At 36.5% G+C, this 23,330-nt stretch overlaps 1 protein-coding gene and 1 pseudogene across 1 annotated transcript in view; one reads left to right on the top strand and one right to left on the bottom strand.

The window, feature by feature from the left end:
• RRP15 (ribosomal RNA processing 15 homolog) overlaps nucleotides 1-8,403 on the top strand; it is a 38,416-nt gene extending 30,013 nt beyond the window's left edge. Inside the window, exon 5 of the mRNA XM_063114767.1 lies at nucleotides 6,719-8,403. Within this exon, the coding sequence (XP_062970837.1) occupies nucleotides 6,719-6,862 (144 nt within the window). The 3' untranslated portion in view covers nucleotides 6,863-8,403. The remainder of the gene's footprint in view (nucleotides 1-6,718) is intronic.
• Nucleotides 8,404-10,193: 1,790 nt separating this feature from the next.
• LOC134390217 (translocation protein SEC63 homolog) lies at nucleotides 10,194-22,611 on the bottom strand (annotated as a pseudogene).
• Between the last annotated feature and the right edge of the window lie 719 nt (nucleotides 22,612-23,330).

The raw sequence follows: 23,330 nt of genomic DNA, 5'->3' as shown, positions 1-23,330 counted from the left end.
ATTTGGAGTTTGCCTTAGCCTTTCTCTTTTTCTTATATTAAACTCTGATCCACCTTTTATTTGTTGGTGCTCCAAATATTTGGGAAGTTTTTATACTTAATGGTAAATCAGGTTTATGGAAAAAATATAGTAAATTGAAATTATGTAAGTCTAATATGTAATATAATTTGCCCAAATTTTGACTTTTATAGAAATTATCTTGAGCATATTCAGACATTTTTTTTGTTTTAGTAATTGCTCTATTGTGTAGTCCATAGGTTATAACAGCTGATAAAGTAATATATTGTATTCTTATCAGTTAAGTTTTAGAACAATGCAGTATCATGGAAAGAACATGAGCTTTGGAATCAAATGGATCTGGGTTTGAGTATTGACTTAGCTATTTATTAACTTTGGGAACTTGAATACAATTACTTCACTTCTTTGAGCTGTAGTTTCCTTTTGTTAGATAAGAATGATAATTGCTGTCTATCCAAGAATCTTAAAAGAATTAGAAATGTGTCAACTTATGAAAAGTGTCTGGCACATAATGACTTCATAGTATAATTTATGTTTTTGACCTTTTTTTTCATCGAATAAGTTAGAAAGTAAAGCAGAATCATTATGGTTAGTAAAACGAAGGTTCTTTGGGGGAGATTTTTGAGGAATATCTTGGAGAAAGTTTGGGAAACTGTATTTATTGAAATGATTTAGGTATATATTTTTTCCTTTGTTTCTTGCTGTCCTGTTTTTTCCTTTTTAAATTAATTTTTTAACTTATGCATATAGTTTTAAAAGCCACATTTTGCCCCCAAAGTTTATTATAAACTAAAGCTGTTTTCTGCTCTATTCTGCCCACTCTCCACAGCCTCTACCCCTGGGGGTAACTATACTTCTGTAGCTAGTCCTGTTGGCATTTATACATCTCTGTGTTCCTAACTAATGTGTGTATCTTTTGATCATAAATTTGAGGTGCTATCTTTTGGCTTCCTATTATGGTAGACAAAGATTTAGTTTTCTTACACAGTCTGTTTCTGCTTCCTTCTTAACGTAGTTAATTTACAATTATTTGTTAAATCAGTATTCAACATTTACTATTATGCCTGTGCAAGTATTATTTATGGCTGAATGTTGTAATATTACATATTTTTGTTACCTTACTATTTTTTTCCCTGAAGTTAATAATTGCCTTGATTTTTCTTATTTAATTTTCTTAGTTTATTTAGTTTTTGAAAATTAAATTACCTCAGGTATTGCATCTACCAGGGTACTTAAAAAAGTTCATAGAAAAATGAAATTAAAAGGTAATATGAATCTTTCCATGAACTTTTTGAAGTACCCTTGTATTGTAATTATTTTTTCTGAGACATTTTTTCCTGGAAGCCTCCATTCTCCTTTGTCTGGGTTGATTGCTCCCTTGGGTTGCTTCACAGTTGTCATTCTGAGAGTTAAATTTCCTGTGATTTTGGAATTTCTCCTGGATTGAATTCCCTATTTCTTTTATCTTGTATCTTCCTCTTTTTCTTGGCTTGCTCCCACTGTTTTGGTAAAGCATATCCCCAGTGGTTTTGTCGAGTTAACATGATGGTGCAGAGGCAGATGGCATGGTGATGACATCTGTCATCAAGCCTTCCTTGGAAGTCACACTGCTACAGGTTGTCCTGTATACCTGATGTGGAGTTCTCATTCTGGAGTCTTCATTCACTCTCATCTTGGAGATTCCCTTCTCTTTTCTATATTGGATCTCCTGTTTTCTCTCATATCTTCTTTTTGGTTTATTCCATGTTTTTGTGGAAAACATCCTCAGTAGTTTCCTGAGAAAGGCTGCATTGATATTAAACTTTTGGGGACTGCTGGGAAAATAGAATAGTTTAGTCAGGGCCCTCGTGGTTCATTTAGGTGTGGTTCAGCATCCTTTGTAAGCAAATGGTGTGTGTGTGTGTGGGTGGGTGGAGTGAGTGCCCATGTGTGCCAAATGTCTTTTTAGTTTTGTTGCTATTGTGTTCTTGAGAGAGAGAGAGAGAAAGAGAGAGAGAGGGAGGAGTTTTAGTGAAGCAGGCAGTGGGAGGGGAGCGTCTGCCTCGGATGCCTGATGCAGCTATGCTTCTCCAACCTGTGGCTCCAAGGACCTTTTGGCCGGTTACCTAGCTCATAGACCTGCGTGAAGGGGTCTGGTGACCTAGCCTGGCATATGAAGGATTTGTGGCCCAGTCTCTGTGAACAGGCTTGAGAGGGTCTGTGGGCTCCAGATCCAGCCTTAGCTCAACAATTGGCCTGGTCAGTGCAGGTTTACCAGCACCACAACTGGCGTAGTTGTGGTTGAGTAGCTTTACAATTGGCATCACGGACAGGATTAAGTGCTGGACAGTTGGTGCTGTGAGGATTCCAGGCGTTAGCCTAGCCAGACAGGGACCTTGTCTGAAAGTGCCCCTATTTTGTCCTTATACTTGAATAATAATGTGTTTGAGTGTTGAATTTTAAATTGGAAATTATTTTCCTTTGGCATTTTGAAAGCATTTTTCTATTGCTTTTTTGCTTCCATGGTTGCCGTTGGAAAATCTGTATCTGTTTTGATTCCTGATCACTTGTATGTGTGTGACTTACTGATTTTCTTTCTGAAAGCTTGTGGGATACTATTTTATTTCCATTGTCCTGGAATTTTGCAATGATGTCCTTCATATGTCTTTATTTTTATTTTGTGTATTGGGCCCTTAAAAGGTCTTTTTAAAATCTGCAAATGTATGTCAGTTGCTTTGGGAAATTTTCTAGAAATACTTCGTTAATTTCCTGTTGTCTAATTTTGTTCTTCTCTGTAGAACTGTTATTTGTGTATTGAGCCTTCTGGACTGTTCCTCCAGTTTCTTACTTTTTTTTTCTGCTTTTCATCTCTTTTTCCTTTTACTGTAGTTTTTGGACGATTTCCTCAGCTTTATCTTCTCACCCTTGAATTTAGTTTTTTTTTTCCTGCTCTTTTTAATTTTAAGTTTTTTTGTTATTTTCTTAAAGTTTAAGATAACAACTGTTCTCATTTTGTGGGTACAAGATATTCTCTTAACTTTGAGGATAATGATATTTTTCCCTAAATTTTCTTCTCTTTGAATAGTTTATTTTTCTTACAAATTGCTTTTTTATTTTTGTTTTGTATTTTCTTTCTGATAATCCTTAGTTATCTGTTCATAATTAGAACAAATAGTCCTAAAAATGCAGCTGGAAGCTCTGAGCACATGAGTGTGTCATCCACTTCGAGCTTCAATGTAGGGTTCTCTGGGTGGGTTATTTATTAGCAACTAGACAGATTTTCTATAGCGTACTCTTCTATCTGGAGGAAGAAGTTCTGCCTACCAGCATTTTGAGAGCCCAGTGTGAGGAGAGAGCTGGGATTTATTATTTGGGGGGTGTGTCTGTGTGTAACTTAGTCCCATTTTGGGTGCTGGAACTGTGTCTTCATATGTGCTTAGCCCAGTGTTACCTCTGTAGAGGTTAATACCAATCTTCTACCCGGTAGTATGCAACAGGGAGGGGATGTAGAGATCTGATTGTTTCTCAAAACTTAATGTTTACCTAGTTCTGTTTATTTTGGTCTCTCCACTTCAGTCGTCATTTTTAGAAGTACCTGGTACTGCCAGTTCCTCTGTGTTTTGAAGATTTTGCAGTGTAAATGGGGTTGCTTGTCAGCTTGGCATTTGCAGTCTCAGGATTCATCTTGCTTGCGTTTACCAAGAGTTTCTTCTAGTCCATCTGCTTAGCTTTCTTAAATTGTCTTGCTGTTGTCCCTTCTGATCTTGTCCTTGTGAGTTATATCTTTAAAACAGCAAATCACTTTTCTGTGGGGTTTTTTTTGAGTATTGCAGTTGAGTAAGACTAGTGGTTTATGTTCAAACTGCCACCTTAACATGGGCTCTCTGCCTCGTTTCTTGCTACATATTTCTTTAGCAAATGCAGGCATTAGAAATTAAAGGGTCTTTTTGTTGCTTTTAAAACAAAGTTTTCTTTCTTGAGCCACCGCCATCTTAACAGATGTTAAATAAAATATGTTGTTAGAATATATTAACTGACACTTGTTTGTATCAAAGTTTCTATTTCTTCAAATTATTGCTTCACAGTGTAAAAACACCACTCTAATGATAGCTTGAATAATGACCGTATTTAAGATGTATAATGCTGAGCCTAGTATTGGATTTTCAAAATCTAATATTGGATTTTCTAAAATCTTTTCCTCTCAGCCATAAAATGCACTTGGTCTTATAGCAGTGAACAAAAACTGTCACTAAGAAATATTTGTCCTTTTATAGACTGGTGGTTCTCAGGCTTTAGCATGCATCAGAATCACTGGATGGCTTATAAAAACAGTTTGCTGGGCCAACTCTCAGAGTTTCTGATTCAGTAGGTCTGGAATGGGGGCCTGAGATTTTGAATTTCTAACAAGTTTCCAAGTGGTGAGGATGCTAATGCCCTGATCTGGGGATAACTGAATCACTGATAGGGACTATAGTAATTGCCTTAACAACAGAAAACAAAGACATCATCAAAATCCCCTTATAAAGCTTTACCTAATTGTTATTCTTCAAATTGGACAATTGAGAGAAACTTTGAAATTATTTTGTTATTGCTCTCATAGCCTAAAGTACATGTTTATAGTAATCCTTCAAGACAAACATGGGAGACAGTTGGTCTCATCATTTTAATGAATGAATCCTTTTCTTTGGTCTGCTGTTGTGCCTTTCTTTCTTTCTGAACTGCATGTTTAAGCTTTGTCCACATTCTCCCCTCCCTCCCTTTATCTTTCCTTCGTTCTTTCTTATGTTGCCTACAACTTTTACGGTGCTACCTAGTAGAGGAGTAACGCAGAGTCCAGCAGAGGCTGGCTGTCAGGCTCTCATGTAGAAACGCTGTGCGTTGAGTCAGTCATGTGGAGTCTGCCTGCTCTTGGTTGGTAGCATGTTGATAACATGTTGGGTGTAATTATCTAAACATGGACGCTTAACATTGAGAGTTTGCATGTTTATATGTAAACACAAATATCAAAGTCAGGACAAGTCTTTGCTAGTCAGTAATTTGGATATGGCTCTACACTTTAGAATTTAATTGAAAGCTTTGAGTTGTTAATTTGACAGGAGAGTATTATAATTTTTGGTTGTAAATGGATCTCTGTTCATGGGAAATAGCTCTTTCTCTTATTTAAGATGAGAAGAGAAAACTTGTTTTGAGTCATGGAAAGTGTCGTTTATCCAGTTAGGTAACTTAATCTTTTAGGATTGTAGGTTTGATAATGTAGAAATAAGGGATGGAGAGGTGTTAGCAAACTCCATGAGGAGAGCTCTAAATTAACTTCCTACGTTATTGTTCTATCAGCATGGAGTGAGAAGCACTGGAACTGCTTTACTCTTTGTTTTCAAATAATACGTATGTTTTTTATTTATGTTCTTATGTTGGTTAAATTTAGTACACAGTGTGCTGATATTTGTCTAAGTCAGTGTGTGCTATGCAGTCTTCAGGTTATAATATATATTATGTAGTATAATATATAATTTAATTAAGCACAAGCTCTGTTTGATTTTTTTGACCCCAAGAAGACAGGGGTGGGCCAGTAGGATATTTTTTCAGTTTGTGATAGTGTCCTATATATATTTTTTAATGTAATGAGTGTTTCGGGGCTATAATTTTCTAAAATAACGCTTCAGCAGAGTTAGTAAGTAATCTCTTGTAATCCAGGAAATGTCTTTAATATATTTTCTCTTAAAAATTGCTTTTTCATGGTTAATAACCCCTTAAAGATAACACTTGGACCAAATGGATTCTTGTATACTTAAGATTTTTCTGAAATTGTGTATTTCTATGAATGGAGTAAATAAACACACACAGACTGTTACTCCATGAAGACAGGGACTTTGTTTTGTTCATCACTGTATTTCCAGCTGTAAGAACAGTGCCTGATAGGTAGTTCTCAATAAATATTTGTGGAATGATGAAAAATCTCATGGCTTAGACTTCTGAATATACTGTATTACTTAATGAATACCACAAGGTGGTAGTGTTGTACCATGGAATGAGCCTGTAATTCTTAGGCTGTCTTGTAGAGTATTACGTACATTCTTTAACTAAATAAATTGAATTGACTATCTGTTATATTTATTGCCTGCTTCAGTTATTTATAATTTTAGCATGTGATTAGTCTTTTATTACATGATTGAGTCAGGCAGTGAGATCATACCCTAAATAAAGAACATTTGGTTCAAATATTTGTAAAATGTTAAATGAGATAGCATCTATAAAAACCTAGCACAGTACCAAGATCAGTTTCCTTTTCCCTCCTTTAATTTATTTGGGTTAAAAACCTTTGTTAAATTTCTATTTGTGTTGAATAATATGCCCCAAATTTTTAAATAAATTATCACAGAAGGTTAAATAATACTGAAATCTGTTGTGGTTGCCAAAAAATTTTAAAAATTGATACCAAACCTAGATTTCACTGTATTTCTCCCTCACTCCCAAAATTTTTGATTTTCCTTTCATGTTTCTTTTATGGGGCTGCTAAAATATTTATCAGCATATTTGTATAGTTCTTTATTATTTGTACATATGTGATCATAGTGTATAAATAAAGTCTGTTTATAATTTGTCTTGGTTTCACCCCTGTTGTAAAACTCAGCATTGAAAAGTTTGTTTTGTAGTTTGTACTTTTTTGTTTCCTTATGATTGAATTGACTTTTGAATATTTTGATTTTGCGATTTTCCTCAGACTGAAGTGAAATCAGAAGAAGGCCCAGGTTGGACAATCCTACGTGAAGATTTCATGATGGGGGCATCTATGAAAGACTGGGACAAGGAAAGCGATGGGCCAGATGACAGCAGACCAGGATCTACAAGTGACTGTGACACATAGTGCAATAGAGAAAACACAAGATGCAATGATTTTATTTTTCCTAGATAAATACTTCATCCTCTGACAGTTGGGGAATTATAAGGGCACCATTTGTAAGAAAGCCAAAAGACATTTACTGTTACCGGTTTTGGTATTCCCCCTTTTTATGTAAACTTTGTTAAAATTATATTTTCAACACTTGTGTAATTTAAAACATTGTTCTTTAAAACATTTGTAAAAGGAATATTTCTGCTTGACCAGTGAGATTTGTATTTTGCCAGCATCATTATGTTTACATACTGGTCACGTCTGTTGGTGTGTTGTTTTAGTATCACCAATTTTTCTAGAAATGCATTACTAATTAATTGATAATTAAAGTGAACTCTTTGGAGTTAATGTTTCTCTGCTTTCCAACTTATAGACCTATGTATATGTAGTTTTAGAGAACAGTTGGTGTGTTTTTTGCTTGTTTATTTTGGTAAGCTATTGAGATAACCTATCTAGTAAAGATATTAAAAACTATAGTATTTCTGATTTGGGGTGGTGATTTTAATTTTAGATAATCTGTCAAATATGATTTAAGAAGCACACCAGATCTCTACTTCTATATTATTTCTTTTTATATAGTAAGTAATATAAATAATGACTTAGATTTTTTTTTAAGTGTCAGATTTTTGCGTGAGAGATTTACTGAGGTGGAAATTCTCATGTTTAACTTATACAGTGAGACATAATTTCTTAGGAAGCATATTTGACATGCTTTAGTCTCTCTCTTTTCCCCCAGTCCCCAAATATTTGAATTAGTTTAAATTCTTTTTTCTGGACTGCCCAACCACTGAAATGATGGAGTTAGACAACAAGGAATCTGCATCAGAGTATTGTATCTGATTTGAGACTTGATTCCGTATTGTTGCTTTGTATGTTATGAAATTGGGTGACTTTTCATATCTAGCTGTTTAACAAAAAGAGACGAGAAAGTAAGACTGTTTAATATCATTTCAAAATTCCTGTGAAACAGCCTAATATCTGATGTTTATAAGGGAATTATTTAATGAATGTGATCTCTTTCTTTTTGAAAGAGATGCATTCCTTTCTCCATCTTTCCATAATAAAAACAATTCCCTCCTATCACTTAATTACACATATTTTCTGTGTGCCAGAGCAAAGATGTTTATATTTTCAAACCCATTGAGTGTTACAAGTATTAAATGGCTAAAGTTAAATTAGGCCATGGCCTTGTATTTGTTATCATAAAGGAAGGTGTATACCCAAGATATCAAGTGGCTAAAACAGCAAAGCTCAAAATGTATTTTTGTATTCTCTCAACTTTTGAATTTTAGTGTCTTACTAAATTATAGAACTGCCATTTTGTCATTTTAATATAAGTAAATGTGGACAACTGTTCCTCAGTAATACACGAGTGCTAAATATCCCCACATAATTTGATACTGATAAATATTCCCATATAACCTAAGACATAGATAATTATGGGGAAAAATGTACAACACCTAAAAACTTTTTGCTCCTAGAACTAAAGATTATACTTTATTTTTTGCTACTAATCTGTTTTTGGGTCATGCTAATGTTTTGCAAAACTTTTTCTGAATAGGATATTTGGATAATAGAAATGAGTAAATAACTTCTTGTTTACTAAAAAGTTGTTTTCAGGGCCGGCCCTGTGGCTCACTCGGGAGAGTGCGGAGCTGGTAGCGCCGAGGCTGCGGGTTTGGATCCTATATAGGGATGGCCGGTGCGCTCGCTGGCTGAGCGTGTTGCAGACCACACTGAGCCAAGGGTTGCGATCCCCTTACCGGTCACAAAAAAAAAAGTTGTTTTCAAACATTACTTGTATTTTGCAGTCTTTTAATTTAGGAAAGTTTTCAAATTAAAAATAAGGAAGAAAATATTTTTAGATTTTCTTCTTTCAGAAATTATTTTATTTCAAAATAAAATTCAGTTGCCACTATAGGGAAAAGAAATCGCTTGTGTTAGGAAGCTGTGAAGCAAATATAAATTGTATGGCATAATTTTTATCCTGTAGATGAGATGTCTTCTATATGTTAGTACTTCTTCTTGGCTATAAAATATTTTCACAGACTACCACCATGCATAATGTGAATCTAAGGACGAGCATATTATTTTAGAAACTGATCGTGTATTTTTAGGTGAGTGTTTCAAATGCTCTAGCTCTGTTACCTCTGCATCTGTTTCATCTTTTACACTGTCTTTGAACTCTTTAAGGAGGGAAAAGGAAAAGAATTGCAGTCTCTCCTTCCTCTCCAGTTTGTCTAAACATAACAGTATTAGGGTTTCATTTGTTTAGAGAGATCTATGGAAATATAGTAGCCAACAATTCAAAGGTACCGTCTTATCCCCTTGGCTGGATATTTGGATGGCTGGAAGGAATTTTCTCAGTATTAACATAGTTTATTGTTGGTTATTGTTTGTAAGCATTGAAATCTGAAAGTCAACAATAACACCTTTTTAGGACTGAAAATAACTTACTAGTTTAGCACTTTAGCATGTAGTTGAGAGTACTGAATTTGTTTTTAAGTTACCTAGAACTGCATTGCTCAAGTGGTATTTAATTAATCGCTAAATATACCTTGGAAATCCTTTGGATAGAGTAGTTCAGAGGCTTACCTTCAGTACTTAGAGCCTCAAATGACTCAGTAGGAGGTTCTGGAAAGTTTATTTGAAGGCAAGTGCAAGTTCTTTGACAAATTTTGTGCCTTTTAAAATGGATGAAGAAGGAGATGTTTAAATTCTGGGAAACCTCATAGGGCTTTTTAATCAATGCATTTTTCACATATGGATATGTTTAATATTCAGTGGCCATCAACTAAACTAATCCTGCTACCTGTGCTGGTCTTCAGGTCACGTGAATACAGTACTTAAATGTAAAGCAATTAGATTACAGTTTATAGATGTCTAAAGATGTCCTAGTAAAACATGTAATAGCAGGTTGAAGTGTGAACAGAAACATGGGCAAACTGAAAACATAAATTGTGTTGCCAGAGAGTTAAAGAAATCTTGCCTGTAAAGGAATCTTCAAGGAGCATAAACATTTCTGTAGAAAGGATAGTAGGAGACTGAATAAATAATCTGGTACTTTTGCATCCTTTGGATAACTTTTTTTCCCCTCCCTATATGTTATAATTTATTTATTTGTTTTTCTTTTTTGGTAGTAACAATGGATTTATTATCACTTGCAGATGAAGTAAATGCACCATCCCATACCTGAAAAGCTTTAATAAGCCTTAAGTATTTTTCAGATTGTATGAAAGTACCACCATTGCCTAGTTACATTATGCATCCATTTCTAGTAAAGAAACTAACACCTCCCTCAACGTCAATTCTGCACAGTTGGTTTATTATACACTTCCAAAACAGCAAGAAATTGCAAACGTTGTTCATAGTACTGCTGAGTCATCGTCTTCCTCCTCCCCAGTACTGCTGCTTCAGAGCCCTGGCTGTCCTCCTGGTCTTCGTCGCCCTCTACTGCTGCATCCCACTGCGTGTGATTTTCTGGCACAGGTTTAGCCTCATGAACTTCCAACTTCAGTAGTTTTATCTGATCCAAGCCATGTAGGAGTCTGATCCCAGGAACAGTATATACTGATAATTTCCAGGCTTGCTTGTTGTGGGACATTTCAGTTCTGCCTCTTCTGCATCTTTTAGTGTACACACAGGATATGGCATAGACAGTAATGCCTGTTCCCATCTGCAGTAGAAGGACACCACCATTCTCGTTGCTCCTCAGGAAAGGAAAGACTGTACACGGGATGGGTTATCTTTGATTGGTTTCCAGTAGAGCTCTCTCCTTTTGCTGTCTACTTTGTTGTAATTCTTACCTCTCTGCTTCATCTTTGTTTTGTTTTTCATCTTGCTCTCTATCAGACTTTCTGACACTACCATCATCGTTTTCTCCTGGGGAATCTCTGCAGGTTTCTTCTTCAGAACCAGTGCCTTTGTCAAAACTTTTCCACCCTCCTCTACTGCAGCTTCACTCCTGGTGACTCTAGTCTCCTGCTCTTGTTTCTGTCACTTTGACTGTGATAATTGCAACAGTGTAGGTTCTTTTTTTTAAAGGCTTTTTTTTTTTTTTTTTTGAGTTAGCAGTTTTCTTGCATCCTTCAGATAACTTTTTCCTCTCCCTATATGTGTTTATTTATTTATTTGTTATTTTTATTTATTATAGATTTTTATTATATGTGTTGAAAGGGTCATAAATGAAATGGGAAAGAAGTTTTATTTTTTTCAGAGTCTTTTAATGACTACAGATACCATTATTGGGCTTGGTATATTGGTATGCTTGTGCCACATGCATTCCATTTTAAAGCAAACATCTGAAAATTCAACATGTATATTTCTATCATTTGTAATTTCTTAAGGAAATATATATATGGTTATAAAATAGCAAACTGTGCCTTTTTAACTTAGATGTGACGTGACATTGCTATCATTGTTCTTGACTTAAATATCTTACTAGAATTAGAAAGCTAAGTAAAATATTTATATAGCATTGATTGAGCACCTATTCCAGGAATTGTGCTAGAATTATTGAAGTGATTTATTTATGGCAAAACTAAGGGATCTTTTTACTTCTATAAAGATTAAAAAGTTGAATCTTTTCTTCCTTTTTAAAGTTAAATTCCTGCAGTAAGTTTTCACTGAATGATTTGAGTAGTGTGGCAATTTAGTTGAACAGTAATAACTTGGAATAATCAGCTGTCTATCAGGACTTAAAAGATTATCTTTTAACAAAGATTTTTTAAAGAATCTATTATAATGGGATCTAGATTGTACATTAATAGACGTTCTAGAATAGTGAAGCTTGTCTCTCTTTTTATTGGGAACAATTTTCCAATTGAGGGGAACAGGATTCATTCTGCTCTTTCCTCAGATTCTTCTGTTAGGATCAGTGTGATTGATATTTGTCTCCACTCTGAATGTCAGTGACAGGGATAGAGACTCTTAAGTCTTGCAGGTATAATGAGTATAAAGACTATTTGGGGTGAATTGGCAGTAAGAACAAATTTTGGAAACAGAAGAGAGAACTACTCCATACCTACAAAAATCTCTCTCATTCTTTCCCCGAGAAAACAGGAATCTGAATTTTGGCCTGCTGAGTCGATGAATCTTACTGACTATTGCAGTAGAGGTAGGACTGGTAAATCTTTTCACAAGGTGAGCTTTTCTTAAGCTTAATTAAACATATTCATCAAGGGGACCTATGAACAGTTGATGGTTAATATCGGTGATAGGACATTTAGATTTGAGATTGATGTTTCAACAAAATGCTGAGTTGTAATGAATCTACTCAGAATTATCTAGATGGAAGATATACTCTAACAGTTCTTAAATAATTTTAGATTCTCTAAAGAGTGTTTTCTAGCTTAGAGAACCACATTAATATTTTTCATCTAGTCTACTAATATAATTTTAGGGAGTTCAGATGTAGGGCTTTTTATCTACATGTGTAGCGAGCCTTTTTTATTTTACTTTGCTTTCTTAAGCATATCTGGTCCAACATTGCTCACCTCCCTTCTGATCCTTTTTGCCCTTTCCCCCAATAACAATTTGCTTTCTGTTAAATGCTCTTTGGTTTTCAACTGAGTAAGGTAAGCAAGGATATATATTAGAGAAGTGGGCATATTTCCTTATAATTTTAGTCTCTAAGTCAGTGTCGTCCAAAAGGACTTTCTGTGATGAGGGAAATATTTTACGTCTGTGCTGTCTAGTATGATAGTCACTAGCACAAGTAGCTATTGAGCATTTCAAATGTGGCTCGTGATAGAGGAACTGAATTTTTAACTTTACTGAATCTTAATTACCTTCCTTAAGTTTTAAAAGCTACATGTAGCTACTGGTTCTATCCCAACTATGAAGAGAATAAAGTTATAAAACATATATTTAGTCTAATAAAATAACAGTGAATTTTGGAATCATAAATCTATCTTGAGCTTTTTCCATAAACTTTTGTGGATGCAATTTAGGCATATATGAATACTGGTATAATTTTATTGATTTGATTATTGTTGATTTCTTTTTACTGTTTATATTTGGAAAAAGATATTAAGTTGCTTTATAATTAAATCATATCCTGGGGTGACTGTTGTTCTTAAATGTTAGACTGCTATTGATAATAAATAGCATTTGATTTTTTAGCACTATTTGTCATCTGAAGCTTCCAGAGTTAATATACCAAACTTGAAATCTTATTGCTGTCCTCCAAAAGAATAGGTCTATGATGCACCAAAAAGGATCTCCTGAGAACTGCCAGAGCAGCAGATATCAGATGCCATGTAAGTAGTGAATTCCCATGTCTTGGACATAGATCTGGGAGCCTATTTATTTAGGATGTGTCCTGCCTTTGCAGGACCTTTTTTAGTTGTCTAACAGTTCCATTCAATTCCGGCACACACTCGACATACTGCCAGAGAAATGTAGGTTGCACATTTGGGCAAATAAAAAAGAAAACAAAGAACACAATGAGCATTATTAGCACAGCCAGTTTAAAATGATGAGGTGTTAACCACATTTGTATAAATAACAGTTTCTCTAACCCCTGAATCATTATCCTGCATTTTTAATGCAATCCGTTCATAAACATCAAAGCGAGAACACCAAATTTGTATGGGGTCAGGACCAACTGGGGCTCTGAAGGGAGAGACAGCTGAGAGCTGTGTCGGTACGCGTGGGTGGCCTTGCAGCTGCTGATCCCCCTCAGGCTACTGGACAGTTGCCTCTTTGCGCTTGTAGAACCAGACTTCAGTCTTAGGTAAAAATGTATCCCCTCCCATGGGAAGGACACAAACAATGGATTGACTTCAGCTCTGGAAACATCCATGGTACAGCCAGACACAGAAGTTACCCTGAAATACTGAGTACCAAGCATATCATCAAGGCTGTTTCTACACAATATTTGTCTTTGTATAATAACACTGGGTTATTTTAAGTTTATTACAAATATAAAAGGTCAAGTCCAAAAGGTTCAATGTGATATTATCCTTCTCTGCAAATGGCAGGAACCCTAGGAATAACTTGATTGCATGAGCTACAACTGCCATTTCTTGGTCCTTACTAGAACTCTCAAATACAATCCTTAACAATAAGTGGAATTATATTTACATTGCACATTTTAAGAAATATCAGTATTCATTGTGGAGATAGCATAATTTGAGGATTAGAGCAGAGTTCAGAGTTCAATTTGGACTCTAGCTATGTGTCCTGCCACAAATTTCTTAAATTTTTTGAAGGTAGCATGTTAATAAGGTTATAATATATGGCTCATATTGTAGGGATCAGAATAATGTTTGCACAGTGTCTGCTTAGCACAGTGCCTGATACGTAGCAAAGCCTCAAGAGATGCTCTCTATTATGCATTTGGAGGATTAGGCATTTGTCATTCATTTCTGATCTTTGTGGTTATAAATGTTCCTCTTCTAGATAAAGGGTTCTCCCCACAAAAATTTAAAGTCTGACAGATGATAGATACTTACTGAGGTTCAGTAATTCTACTTCTGAAAACCCTCTTCAGGAAAAGATCCTGATTACAGAAAATGCTGTGTGAGTAGTGTCATAGTATGTTTTTAATAGCGAGAAATTATAAACAATCTACAAATGCAGTGGTACTAGGACATTCACATTCACTACGGAACTTTCACTTTTCTGCCATTTAAAGTGATACTGTGAAGACATGTCACTGTATGTTAACTGAAAATGTAAGATTAAAAATGTTATGAATAGTGTAAATAAATTTTTTAAATGCCAAAATGCTTTAGATAAATGTAAGAATATAATACATTCACTTTTAAGGAATATAATTTTTGACAGTCTGAAAAAGACAAGTTTCACATTGAGTAAAATGATCCTGACATTTAATGACATAATAAAACATACTCTTTGCTTACTTACTCTGTTCTATAATGCAAACTCTAAATACTACTTAATAGAGCACTGTTAGGGTTGATATTAGGTGCATTAGGTGACTGTATGAAAAGTCCTATTTGCTAGAATCCTACTTTACCTATTAATTACCGTGCAGTGAATGTTAAACATAAAAAATTTGACTCTTTCCCCTTTCATGTTTCACCTGTTTCCTGTGCCTCTTGATTAATAAAAGTTCATTTTTAAAATGAACCTGTTTTCTTGATTTATTTTTAAAGTATTGTTGCAATTTCATTTCCAAACTTATTTTGCATAGTCCCATCAATCATTCAAGTAAAAGTTGGGATAGAACAAGTAGTAACAACAGCAAATATTTATACAACATTTATTGCATGCCAGATACTATTTGAGAGTTTTATAATGCCCATAACTCACAGTCTTCCTAATAATCCTATGAAGTAGGTGATGTTATAGTCCCCATTATACAGATGAGGAAATGGGGAATAGGTTAAATAACTTGCCCAAGGTCTCACGACTAGTATAGTCAAACTTAGGCCCAAGTTACAGAGCTGGTATGTACAAAGTGATTCCTCACAGTTTAGATGATATTAATGTCTTATAGAAAATGAGATTCTAGAAATTGAACTCTGCTCTGGAGAAATAAATGGACATATCCAATTTTTCGGTCTCTTAAGTATTATGGCCAGTGGAAGACAGAAGCAGACGCCATGCATCAAAAGTGAAAGTTTTCCTGTCTGTGGCAATTTAGAGTTAACATATCCCAGAGTTCGTTTTGATAGCTGCTGTCAGTTTATTGTACAATGTGCTATTGGAGAATTCATAATAAGTCTTGCCTGAGCATGTCTGATAATTAAAACTACATTTTAACTGTGTGGATGCTGCAAAAATGGAACTACTGTAACTACTGTAGTGGTATCCAATAGTTTTGTCTATGGGAAATTGACTGTATATTGCTGTTCTTTTTATTACTAAGATATAATATATTGCCCATATGCTGTGGTTTGTTACTTAGTGACATTACGTGACTCATAAAGCTGTAAGTGGCTGACAGTTTTGCTGTTAAGAATATAGATTTTCAAATTATGAGGCACTATAACCAACTGAGCCAACCGGATAAATGAGGACTAGATTTTAGCTTAGAATGCTAGTGTCTAGGAGATAACAGGTAACTAAAGCTTTATCAATAAGTATGTCCCATTGCTATTGATATAGGATCTTTTCTGAAAATGCATGTTTTACATTATTTATATGAAATCATAATTTTTTTATGTGCAGTAACACCATCAATGGAAAATTACAAATTAATAAATTACAGATCAAATATTACAATATGAAGTTGTAAGACATACCACTGCTTTCCTCTAGGTGGCATGCTTTAGGCTATCATTGAATCAACTGATTGATACAATTTTTTTTCCCACAGCCACATGAGTTTATGAACTATCAGTATAACTGTGGCATTGATTAGATTTAATTGTTACATCTGGTCAGATAACCAGATTGACCTTGTAACAGTCTTATTTAATGACCTTAATTAAAATTATAAAGACCTCTTAAAGAAATAAATAGCAAAAACTTCAATAACCCAACAGCCAAAATCATTTTTGTGTAGTGTTGAAATTTCTTTAGGTCGCAGTGACACACCCATTTTTGGATTTATTTGTTTGGTTTGTGGTAAATAACTTGCCATTTGCTAGCAACTATAAAGATTTTGTCTTTGTACTTAAAAGGACACATATAGGTGTAACTGAAATAATCTAAAGGAAACCACAAATCATAAGAATCTTGATTACAAAAATTTTCAAGTTAACAGGAAACACAATCCTTTCAATTATGTGAAGTTTAACTTCCCAGGTATACCTGGTTTTGTGAACCAGTTACTGTGTTTTAAACAAGAAAAATCAACATGTAAAAAGTCAGTATTGTGTGACCTCGAATCACCAAATGACAGAAACACTCTGTTCTTTTTTTCTGTACTGGCACTAAAATGGGAAAGGGGCAGAACTTATTTTTACCTTTGAGATTATTTATATATTATTCATTTTCCAAAATTTAAAAAAGAATTTCTCTGGCTAAACAAAGAGTACATGAAATGCTTATTAATCCCCCTGTCCACACCCCTTCCCCACCATCATTATTATATTTATCCTCTTCTTCCTTTCTGCATAGGAGATTGGCTTTCATCAGAAGAGACTTGACCAAGTACCTTCTGGGGGCTTCATTTTTATGGTGGTACAGGTTTATATCAATCAATGCTAAAATTTTACATGTAAGCATTTTCAAAATATAGTTCCGATAGTGATTTTTAGAATCTATGGCATAGGCAAAGAAACAAAGGCTTAGAAATAGGCAGAATATAATATCACCATTGTAACCAAAAAAGGTAGAAGTCTAACTGATGTATTCTTACAGATTCAGATTTTAATTTGAATTATTTTAAATGATTTTTATTTAAAAATTTTAAGGCCTTATTTCAGGCCTTATTTTAAATAAGGTGACTACCTGGGGTAGTCCTGGTTTACACCTGTTGTCTTATGTATTTATGAATGGCATCTTCTTCCCCCTCAAAAGTGCTCGGATTTGTGTGATAAATTATGTTGTCACCCTAATTATAAGAACTTTCTTTTCTAAGACTCGAAATAATCATCAGTGAGAGTTTGTGGTCAATAGTCTCCAGTTTTACAAGTCATAACCTTCTATATAGCTTTGTTTTTTAAAATACACTTATACATTTGCTTTTTAAGATACTTATTTACTAATTTCTCTATCATTAGAAAAAATTATATTGATGTTTTCTTTTTTTATGCAATTACTATGGCTTTTTGTTTTGTTTTCATTTTTTAATTGCAAGCTAATTGAGGTAGCAGAAAGGCAGGCTGGTAACTTTGCTAGTGGAAATTTACACATGGAATTTTGCCCAATCTGTGAAACGCACTGAGATGATGACAAACTTATTTAGAGACCATGTATCTTAAAAAATAATTTTATATTATGTTATTTCATACTCATTTTAATTATGAAAACATAATTGCATTTTCCTCTATCATTTGCCTTCTCTTTTCCTTCTTTGTCTTTTACTTTTGTTCTCACTTGGCAACGGTACTTCTCTCTCTCCCTTTCTCCCCAGCAGTCTCATCCTGGCTTCTCGCTTTGTCAAGTGTCTGTGAACTGCTGAGGAGGTGGCATAAGTGAAGTAGGAGTAGAGATTCTGTAAGGGTGAGTGTCAAACATTGCCCTGGAAACTAGGGAAATTCTGTGCTGGCTTCTTTTTGTCAACATTAGCATTTTATTAATCACGTATCCATATTGTTATGCTGTATGCCATCTATCCCCTTTTGTTCATTTATTTATATCAGTCACTAACTGCTATTTTAGTGGTTTCACCAGGGGTGAGAAACCAGAGGCTGCAACTAATGTCAGTAGATCCTGGAGATGACATAGCCCAGGACACTGAGACACTGCCTCCTGAAGAAAGACTTTCCTTTTGTTGGAACTCTTTAGTAGAGCTGAAAGTGTAGAGATATGAGTGGCCCCAAAGTCACAAGCAGTAATCAATCAGCTAATCATAATTCCAGAGGGTAAGATAACGTTCCCATGGTGAATCATGAGAGTGTGATGAGTTTATCTCTAAAGCCTTGCAACCCATCATGTGCACTGCTTTTTCTTGGCTGATCTCTTGAATTTATCCTTTTTCCCACCTCTGATCTCTTTAAGCTCTTCCTCTCTTTTCGTTTTTCTCTCTGCCCATCGCTCTCTTCCTTTTCCTTATCACTTACTCTTTAGATTAACCTATCTATGAAACATGGAAATAATAATTGGATTACTTTTCATGACGAAATCACTAACCTTTCCATTTTATTATTCTAATAAGCACATAAATTTGTTTATCTGTAGAAATGCATCTAGAACATGAGACAGCATTGATATAGGCCAAACATTGTTTTAAAATTTTATCAAAGATAAAATTATAAGAATTTAAAAGGCTTTTGGTTTATTTTTATACTAGGGTAATTTTGTATTTATATTCTGTCACTATTTGTAGAAAAATGTAATCAATTACAGTAATTCCATATATTTCTTTTCCCTGCCTCCTGGTTTTTAATGCTTGAAACCATTATGGAAAACTTTCAAAATTGTTCCAAATTGTTTCAGAATTGTTATAAGTGAAGTTGTTCTTTATCAGGGTTAGAAAGGACCTTTTAGATCATAAGCTTTGTCTGTGAATTATAGGGGTAAAACTTCAGGGTAGGGATGAGTTTTGTTTAGCCTCTTGTAGGAATTCCACATCATTTAAGTGAATAGACCCATTAGTGAGCAGAGAAAGGCTAGTAGTTGAAACAGCTGCACCATCCTCGGATCTGGAAACAAAGAATTCCATTTTAGGGTGGTAAATAATAAGCGAACTTAATCTCAGATGCTTAATGAAACTTTAATAGTCATTTAGTGTTCTATTCACTAAAAGTGTGTTCTCTTGCCCTTTCCTCCTACAATTACTGGGACAAAATACGATAATGTTTAAAATCATGAACATGTGTCTACAGAAACTATTAGAAAACATAACCATGAAGCAAATTCTTATTGAGTTCTTTGCTGTTTTTTTCATTCTATTTATATTTGAGAAAGAGTGAAGGCCAGATATGTTTTATTATAAATTTCCTAGCAAAAGTGAAGAGTGATAGGATAAGATAATGGTAGGTAACATTTAAGGAGCACGTACTAAGTGCCTGGTTTTGCTATACTTGCTTTTTGTACCTTGTATAATTTAATCCTCAGAATAATCTTATGTGGTTGGTACTACGTTATTATCCCCATTTCACAGACAAAGAAACTAACACAGAGTGTTCCAGTAACTTGGTCAGGATCACAAAGCCAGAAAGTGACAGGAATTTGAACCCAAGAAATCTTGGCTCTGGAGCTTGCCGTTTTAACCACTGCCGGAGGTAATCAAGATGGTGTATGTAGTTTAAATGCCCTTTTAACATGAAAATTTTATGGAGTCCCTTGCACCTCAGATCTCAATAAATTTAATGAATGTTTTGCTTCTTGAATATAGACATGAAAAGTCCTTAAAAGAGTTATTTAATAGAAGAAAGGATTCATTTATGGTTACCAGGGAAATAGCTTGTGCAGTTTTGTCTGTTACATCTTCAAAGAACTGCTCACCTGAGAGGTGGAAAGGGGCTCCACCTTTCCTGGCGTCCTCACATTACTAACACTTTCCAGACGATCTCATCAACCCCTTCCCTGTCTGACCCTCCTGGGCCTAGGGGAAATTAAAGCAGCCTCTTATGAAGGGGTCTCAGGTGTAAAGGGTTGTTAAGTAAGCAGTAAGTGTTCAACAAACTGAGTAGAATGAACAACAGTGTGTATGTTTATGTTGGGAAGGGGGGTGGTTTTCAGAAGAATTTATGGCTTAAGTTGTTTTCCTAGAAGTGATGTAGATGGACTTTTGCTGCTCCATCTACACTCTAGTCTGAATCCACTTAAAGTTCATCTGGGTTTGTACCAGGAAAGTAGTCTCTTGACATCGAGTGAGAGATGCTCACTAGCTTGAGGGGAAGCTGAACCCATATCCTCAGAATATGGTGACAACTTACTCAGGTAACTAGCTGTATTTCATAGTGGCATCTTCACTCAGTAGCTCTAGTTTGTAGCTCCTGCTCTATGTTCTATAATTGCACCGGGTGTAGGAATATGCCCTTTTTGCCCTTTCTATATAGCTAGATTCTGTAGTTCTCAAACTGAACTCAAAGGGGATGACTTAACTTGCTGAAACAACTAACCTGAAAGTAGATCTCTTGATTCTATTTTGCGTTGGGTATTGGGATAGTAGCTGATTGTCTAACTCCTTTTGAGTTGCTTCAATTAGAAACTGGCCTCAAGGAAAGGAACCTGTTGATGCTGATTTACACATAATTTTCAGAATTAATTTTGAAGGAAGTTGGAACAATTCCTTTATTCCAGAGTTTTTCAATGTGTTTTAATAGGAAAAATATTCTGTGTTCAAAGGAGTTCAGAAAATGCTGTGTTAAAAATGTGATAATGGTCTTTTCTGCAGGATTCTCAGAGCCTTTAATTTAGTAATGGGAATTGTGAATCTATAAGAGGACAATAGAGTACCCTGTATCTCCCAAACTTATTTGACCATAGAATCCCTGTTTGTCAGAACATATTCTAGGAACAGTATTTCTTACAAGTATGTAGTGGGTAAGAACATGTGCAAAGGATCCCAACTGCAAAATCCAGCTCTACCACTTACATTTGGTCTTAAACAAGATACTTAACTTCTTTGTACTTCAGTTTCCTCATCTGCAAAATATGGATAATAATGATACCTACTTTATATGGTTGTTGTGAAGATGAAATGACTGTATATATGTCACATTACTAAGTGTAGTATATGTTAGCTATTGTTATTATTACTATTTATTCAGCCCTCTATTTACTAATGATATCGGCCCCATACACATCTAAAGTGTAAATTCCAAAAGTTATAGAAAGTTCCTTGTGACAAGGAACTAGGGAACATCTGAACTCGGGAGTAATATAGAGGCCTTGAGTTTGGGGGGGAAACTCAACAGAGTTTCCAGTGTAAATCATCTGTCTAGTCAATATGGCCACCGAGTCATGCTGAAATGAAAATGTTGACTTTGAGTAACTAAAGGTAAAATAAAAGAAGGGAAAATTGAAGAGGGGCAAGAACTATTCTTGTATTCATCTAATTTGGACTAGGTTGAAATATAAAATGTCAAGTTATGAGTAGTTATAACAGTAGACATCAAACATTTAAAATTCCTGGATGTGTGCTATGGAAAGAATGAAGTTGGTTGATAATGTCTAGGCTAGGAAGAAGGTGAAGAGAAAACCATACAAGAAGTGGCTTAGGCAGCAAATTAAGAAGATGACCTTTTATTTATTCAAAACAGTAAAGCAAATATGAGTACTTATTCTTTAGGCGAAAAAGATGAACTTCTATTTCCCAGCAGTTCACAAATACAGGAGTAGATTGTAAACAGAAACTGGTAACAGTAAGCTCTAACATAGCAACCTGTTATGGAATCCCAGAAAATTAAAAAGGTAGGACACGAGTCTTAGATCAAAAGGCATGTCTTCAGGGCTGCCCTGGCCCTGAGTAGACTGGTGCTCCTTCCAAAGGGGTACGTGTGTGTGTGAGTGTGTGCGTGCGTGTGCACATGATACAGGAGAGAAGGCTTCCATCAGAGCAAGTGATTCAGTTTGGGAGGCTGCGAGGGAACCACACTGAGTAAGAAGAGGAGGCTTGATAGCTTGTCCTTCAACAGGCCTGTCCAAAATGACTGTAGAAAGTAAATACCGTAAATCACAGTTGTCAGGGCGCACCTCCTCCCCAGTTCCTCACAGCCCTCGTTTCCACACCCCCCTCAACCGTTCGGGGAGAGCTCGTGGTCTCAGTAACCAGAGGACTTCTGACTGTAATCCTAGCACGTCACTTTGTTGAAGGCAAACACGTGGTTCAGAGAGAACTTATAAATCTCTCCTCCCAGGCGAGATCGTGATGTTATCTGCTGGCAGCAGAAGGTTCGCTCTGAGCGGAGCTCCAGAAGCTCCCGACAAGAGAGAGAGAGCTAGAGAGCGAGCGAGCAGCGTAAGAGCGCAAGTGAGAGAGGCCGGGGAGAGGGATGGAGAACGTTAGTATAACGGTCTAGGGAGCCATTCAGGAACAAACGGAGGGGCTGCTCGGCTGCGGAAAGGAGGAAAAAGAGAGGGTCTGTTTCAGGGTAGCAAGTGCCTACCTACTGTAAGCGAGAAAGTCCAAGTGGGACAGAAACCAGGCGAGGCTGGGAAAGGGCGGGCGTCCGAGGGAGCCCCTGCGCCATCCCTTAGGAATAAACCTCCCCAGACGGCGCGTCCCAGGGGCTGCCCTTGTGGTCCGCCGGGGGTGAAGGCGACGGCGGCGGCGGCGGCGGCGGCTGATCGGCTGTTGCCGGCTCGGCCTTTGGAGAGAGAGGAGAAGGAGCGGGAGAAGCGGGGCGCCGGCGGCTGGACGCGTCCGCCGGCGAGAGCGCGGAGTAACGCCGCGGGTCGGCGCGCCGCTCCCGGAGCAGGATCTTCGCCGCCTCGGCAGCCTCTGCGGCGCGACAGCACCCGACCGGGTCCCGGGCGCCGTGCGGAGCGCACCCGCCTCCCCGCGGCGCGCCGGGCTCGCCCCCAGCGCGCGCACACGCGCGCACGCACACACTCGCACACACGTGTGCGCCGCTCTGCCCGCGGTGCCGCCGCTCCTGCTCTCGGCGCCGCCGTGGAAGGCAGGGCCCGAGCGCTCCTTCTTGAAACACATAAATTACAGCCCGGCAGCCTCGGCGCCCTTGACAGCGCGCCCGGCGCCCCTCCCGCCAGCTCGCCAGCTGCCAGCCCCGGGACCTTCTCATCTCTTCCCTTTTGGCCGGAGGAGCCGAGTTCAGATCCGCCACTGCGCACCCGAGACTGACACACTGAACTCCATTTCCTCCTCTTAAATTTATTTCTGCTTACTTACCACTCGTCTTTTTTTTTTTTTTTCCTCCCATCTCATCGCTCCAAGAAACTTTTTTCTTAC

Source organism: Cynocephalus volans, chromosome 11 (genome assembly GCF_027409185.1).
Source record: "Cynocephalus volans isolate mCynVol1 chromosome 11, mCynVol1.pri, whole genome shotgun sequence".
NCBI classification, from domain to species: Eukaryota; Metazoa; Chordata; class Mammalia; order Dermoptera; family Cynocephalidae; genus Cynocephalus; species Cynocephalus volans.
Note: the sequence above shows the minus strand (reverse complement) of the source record. Positions and strands in the feature narration are given on the sequence as shown.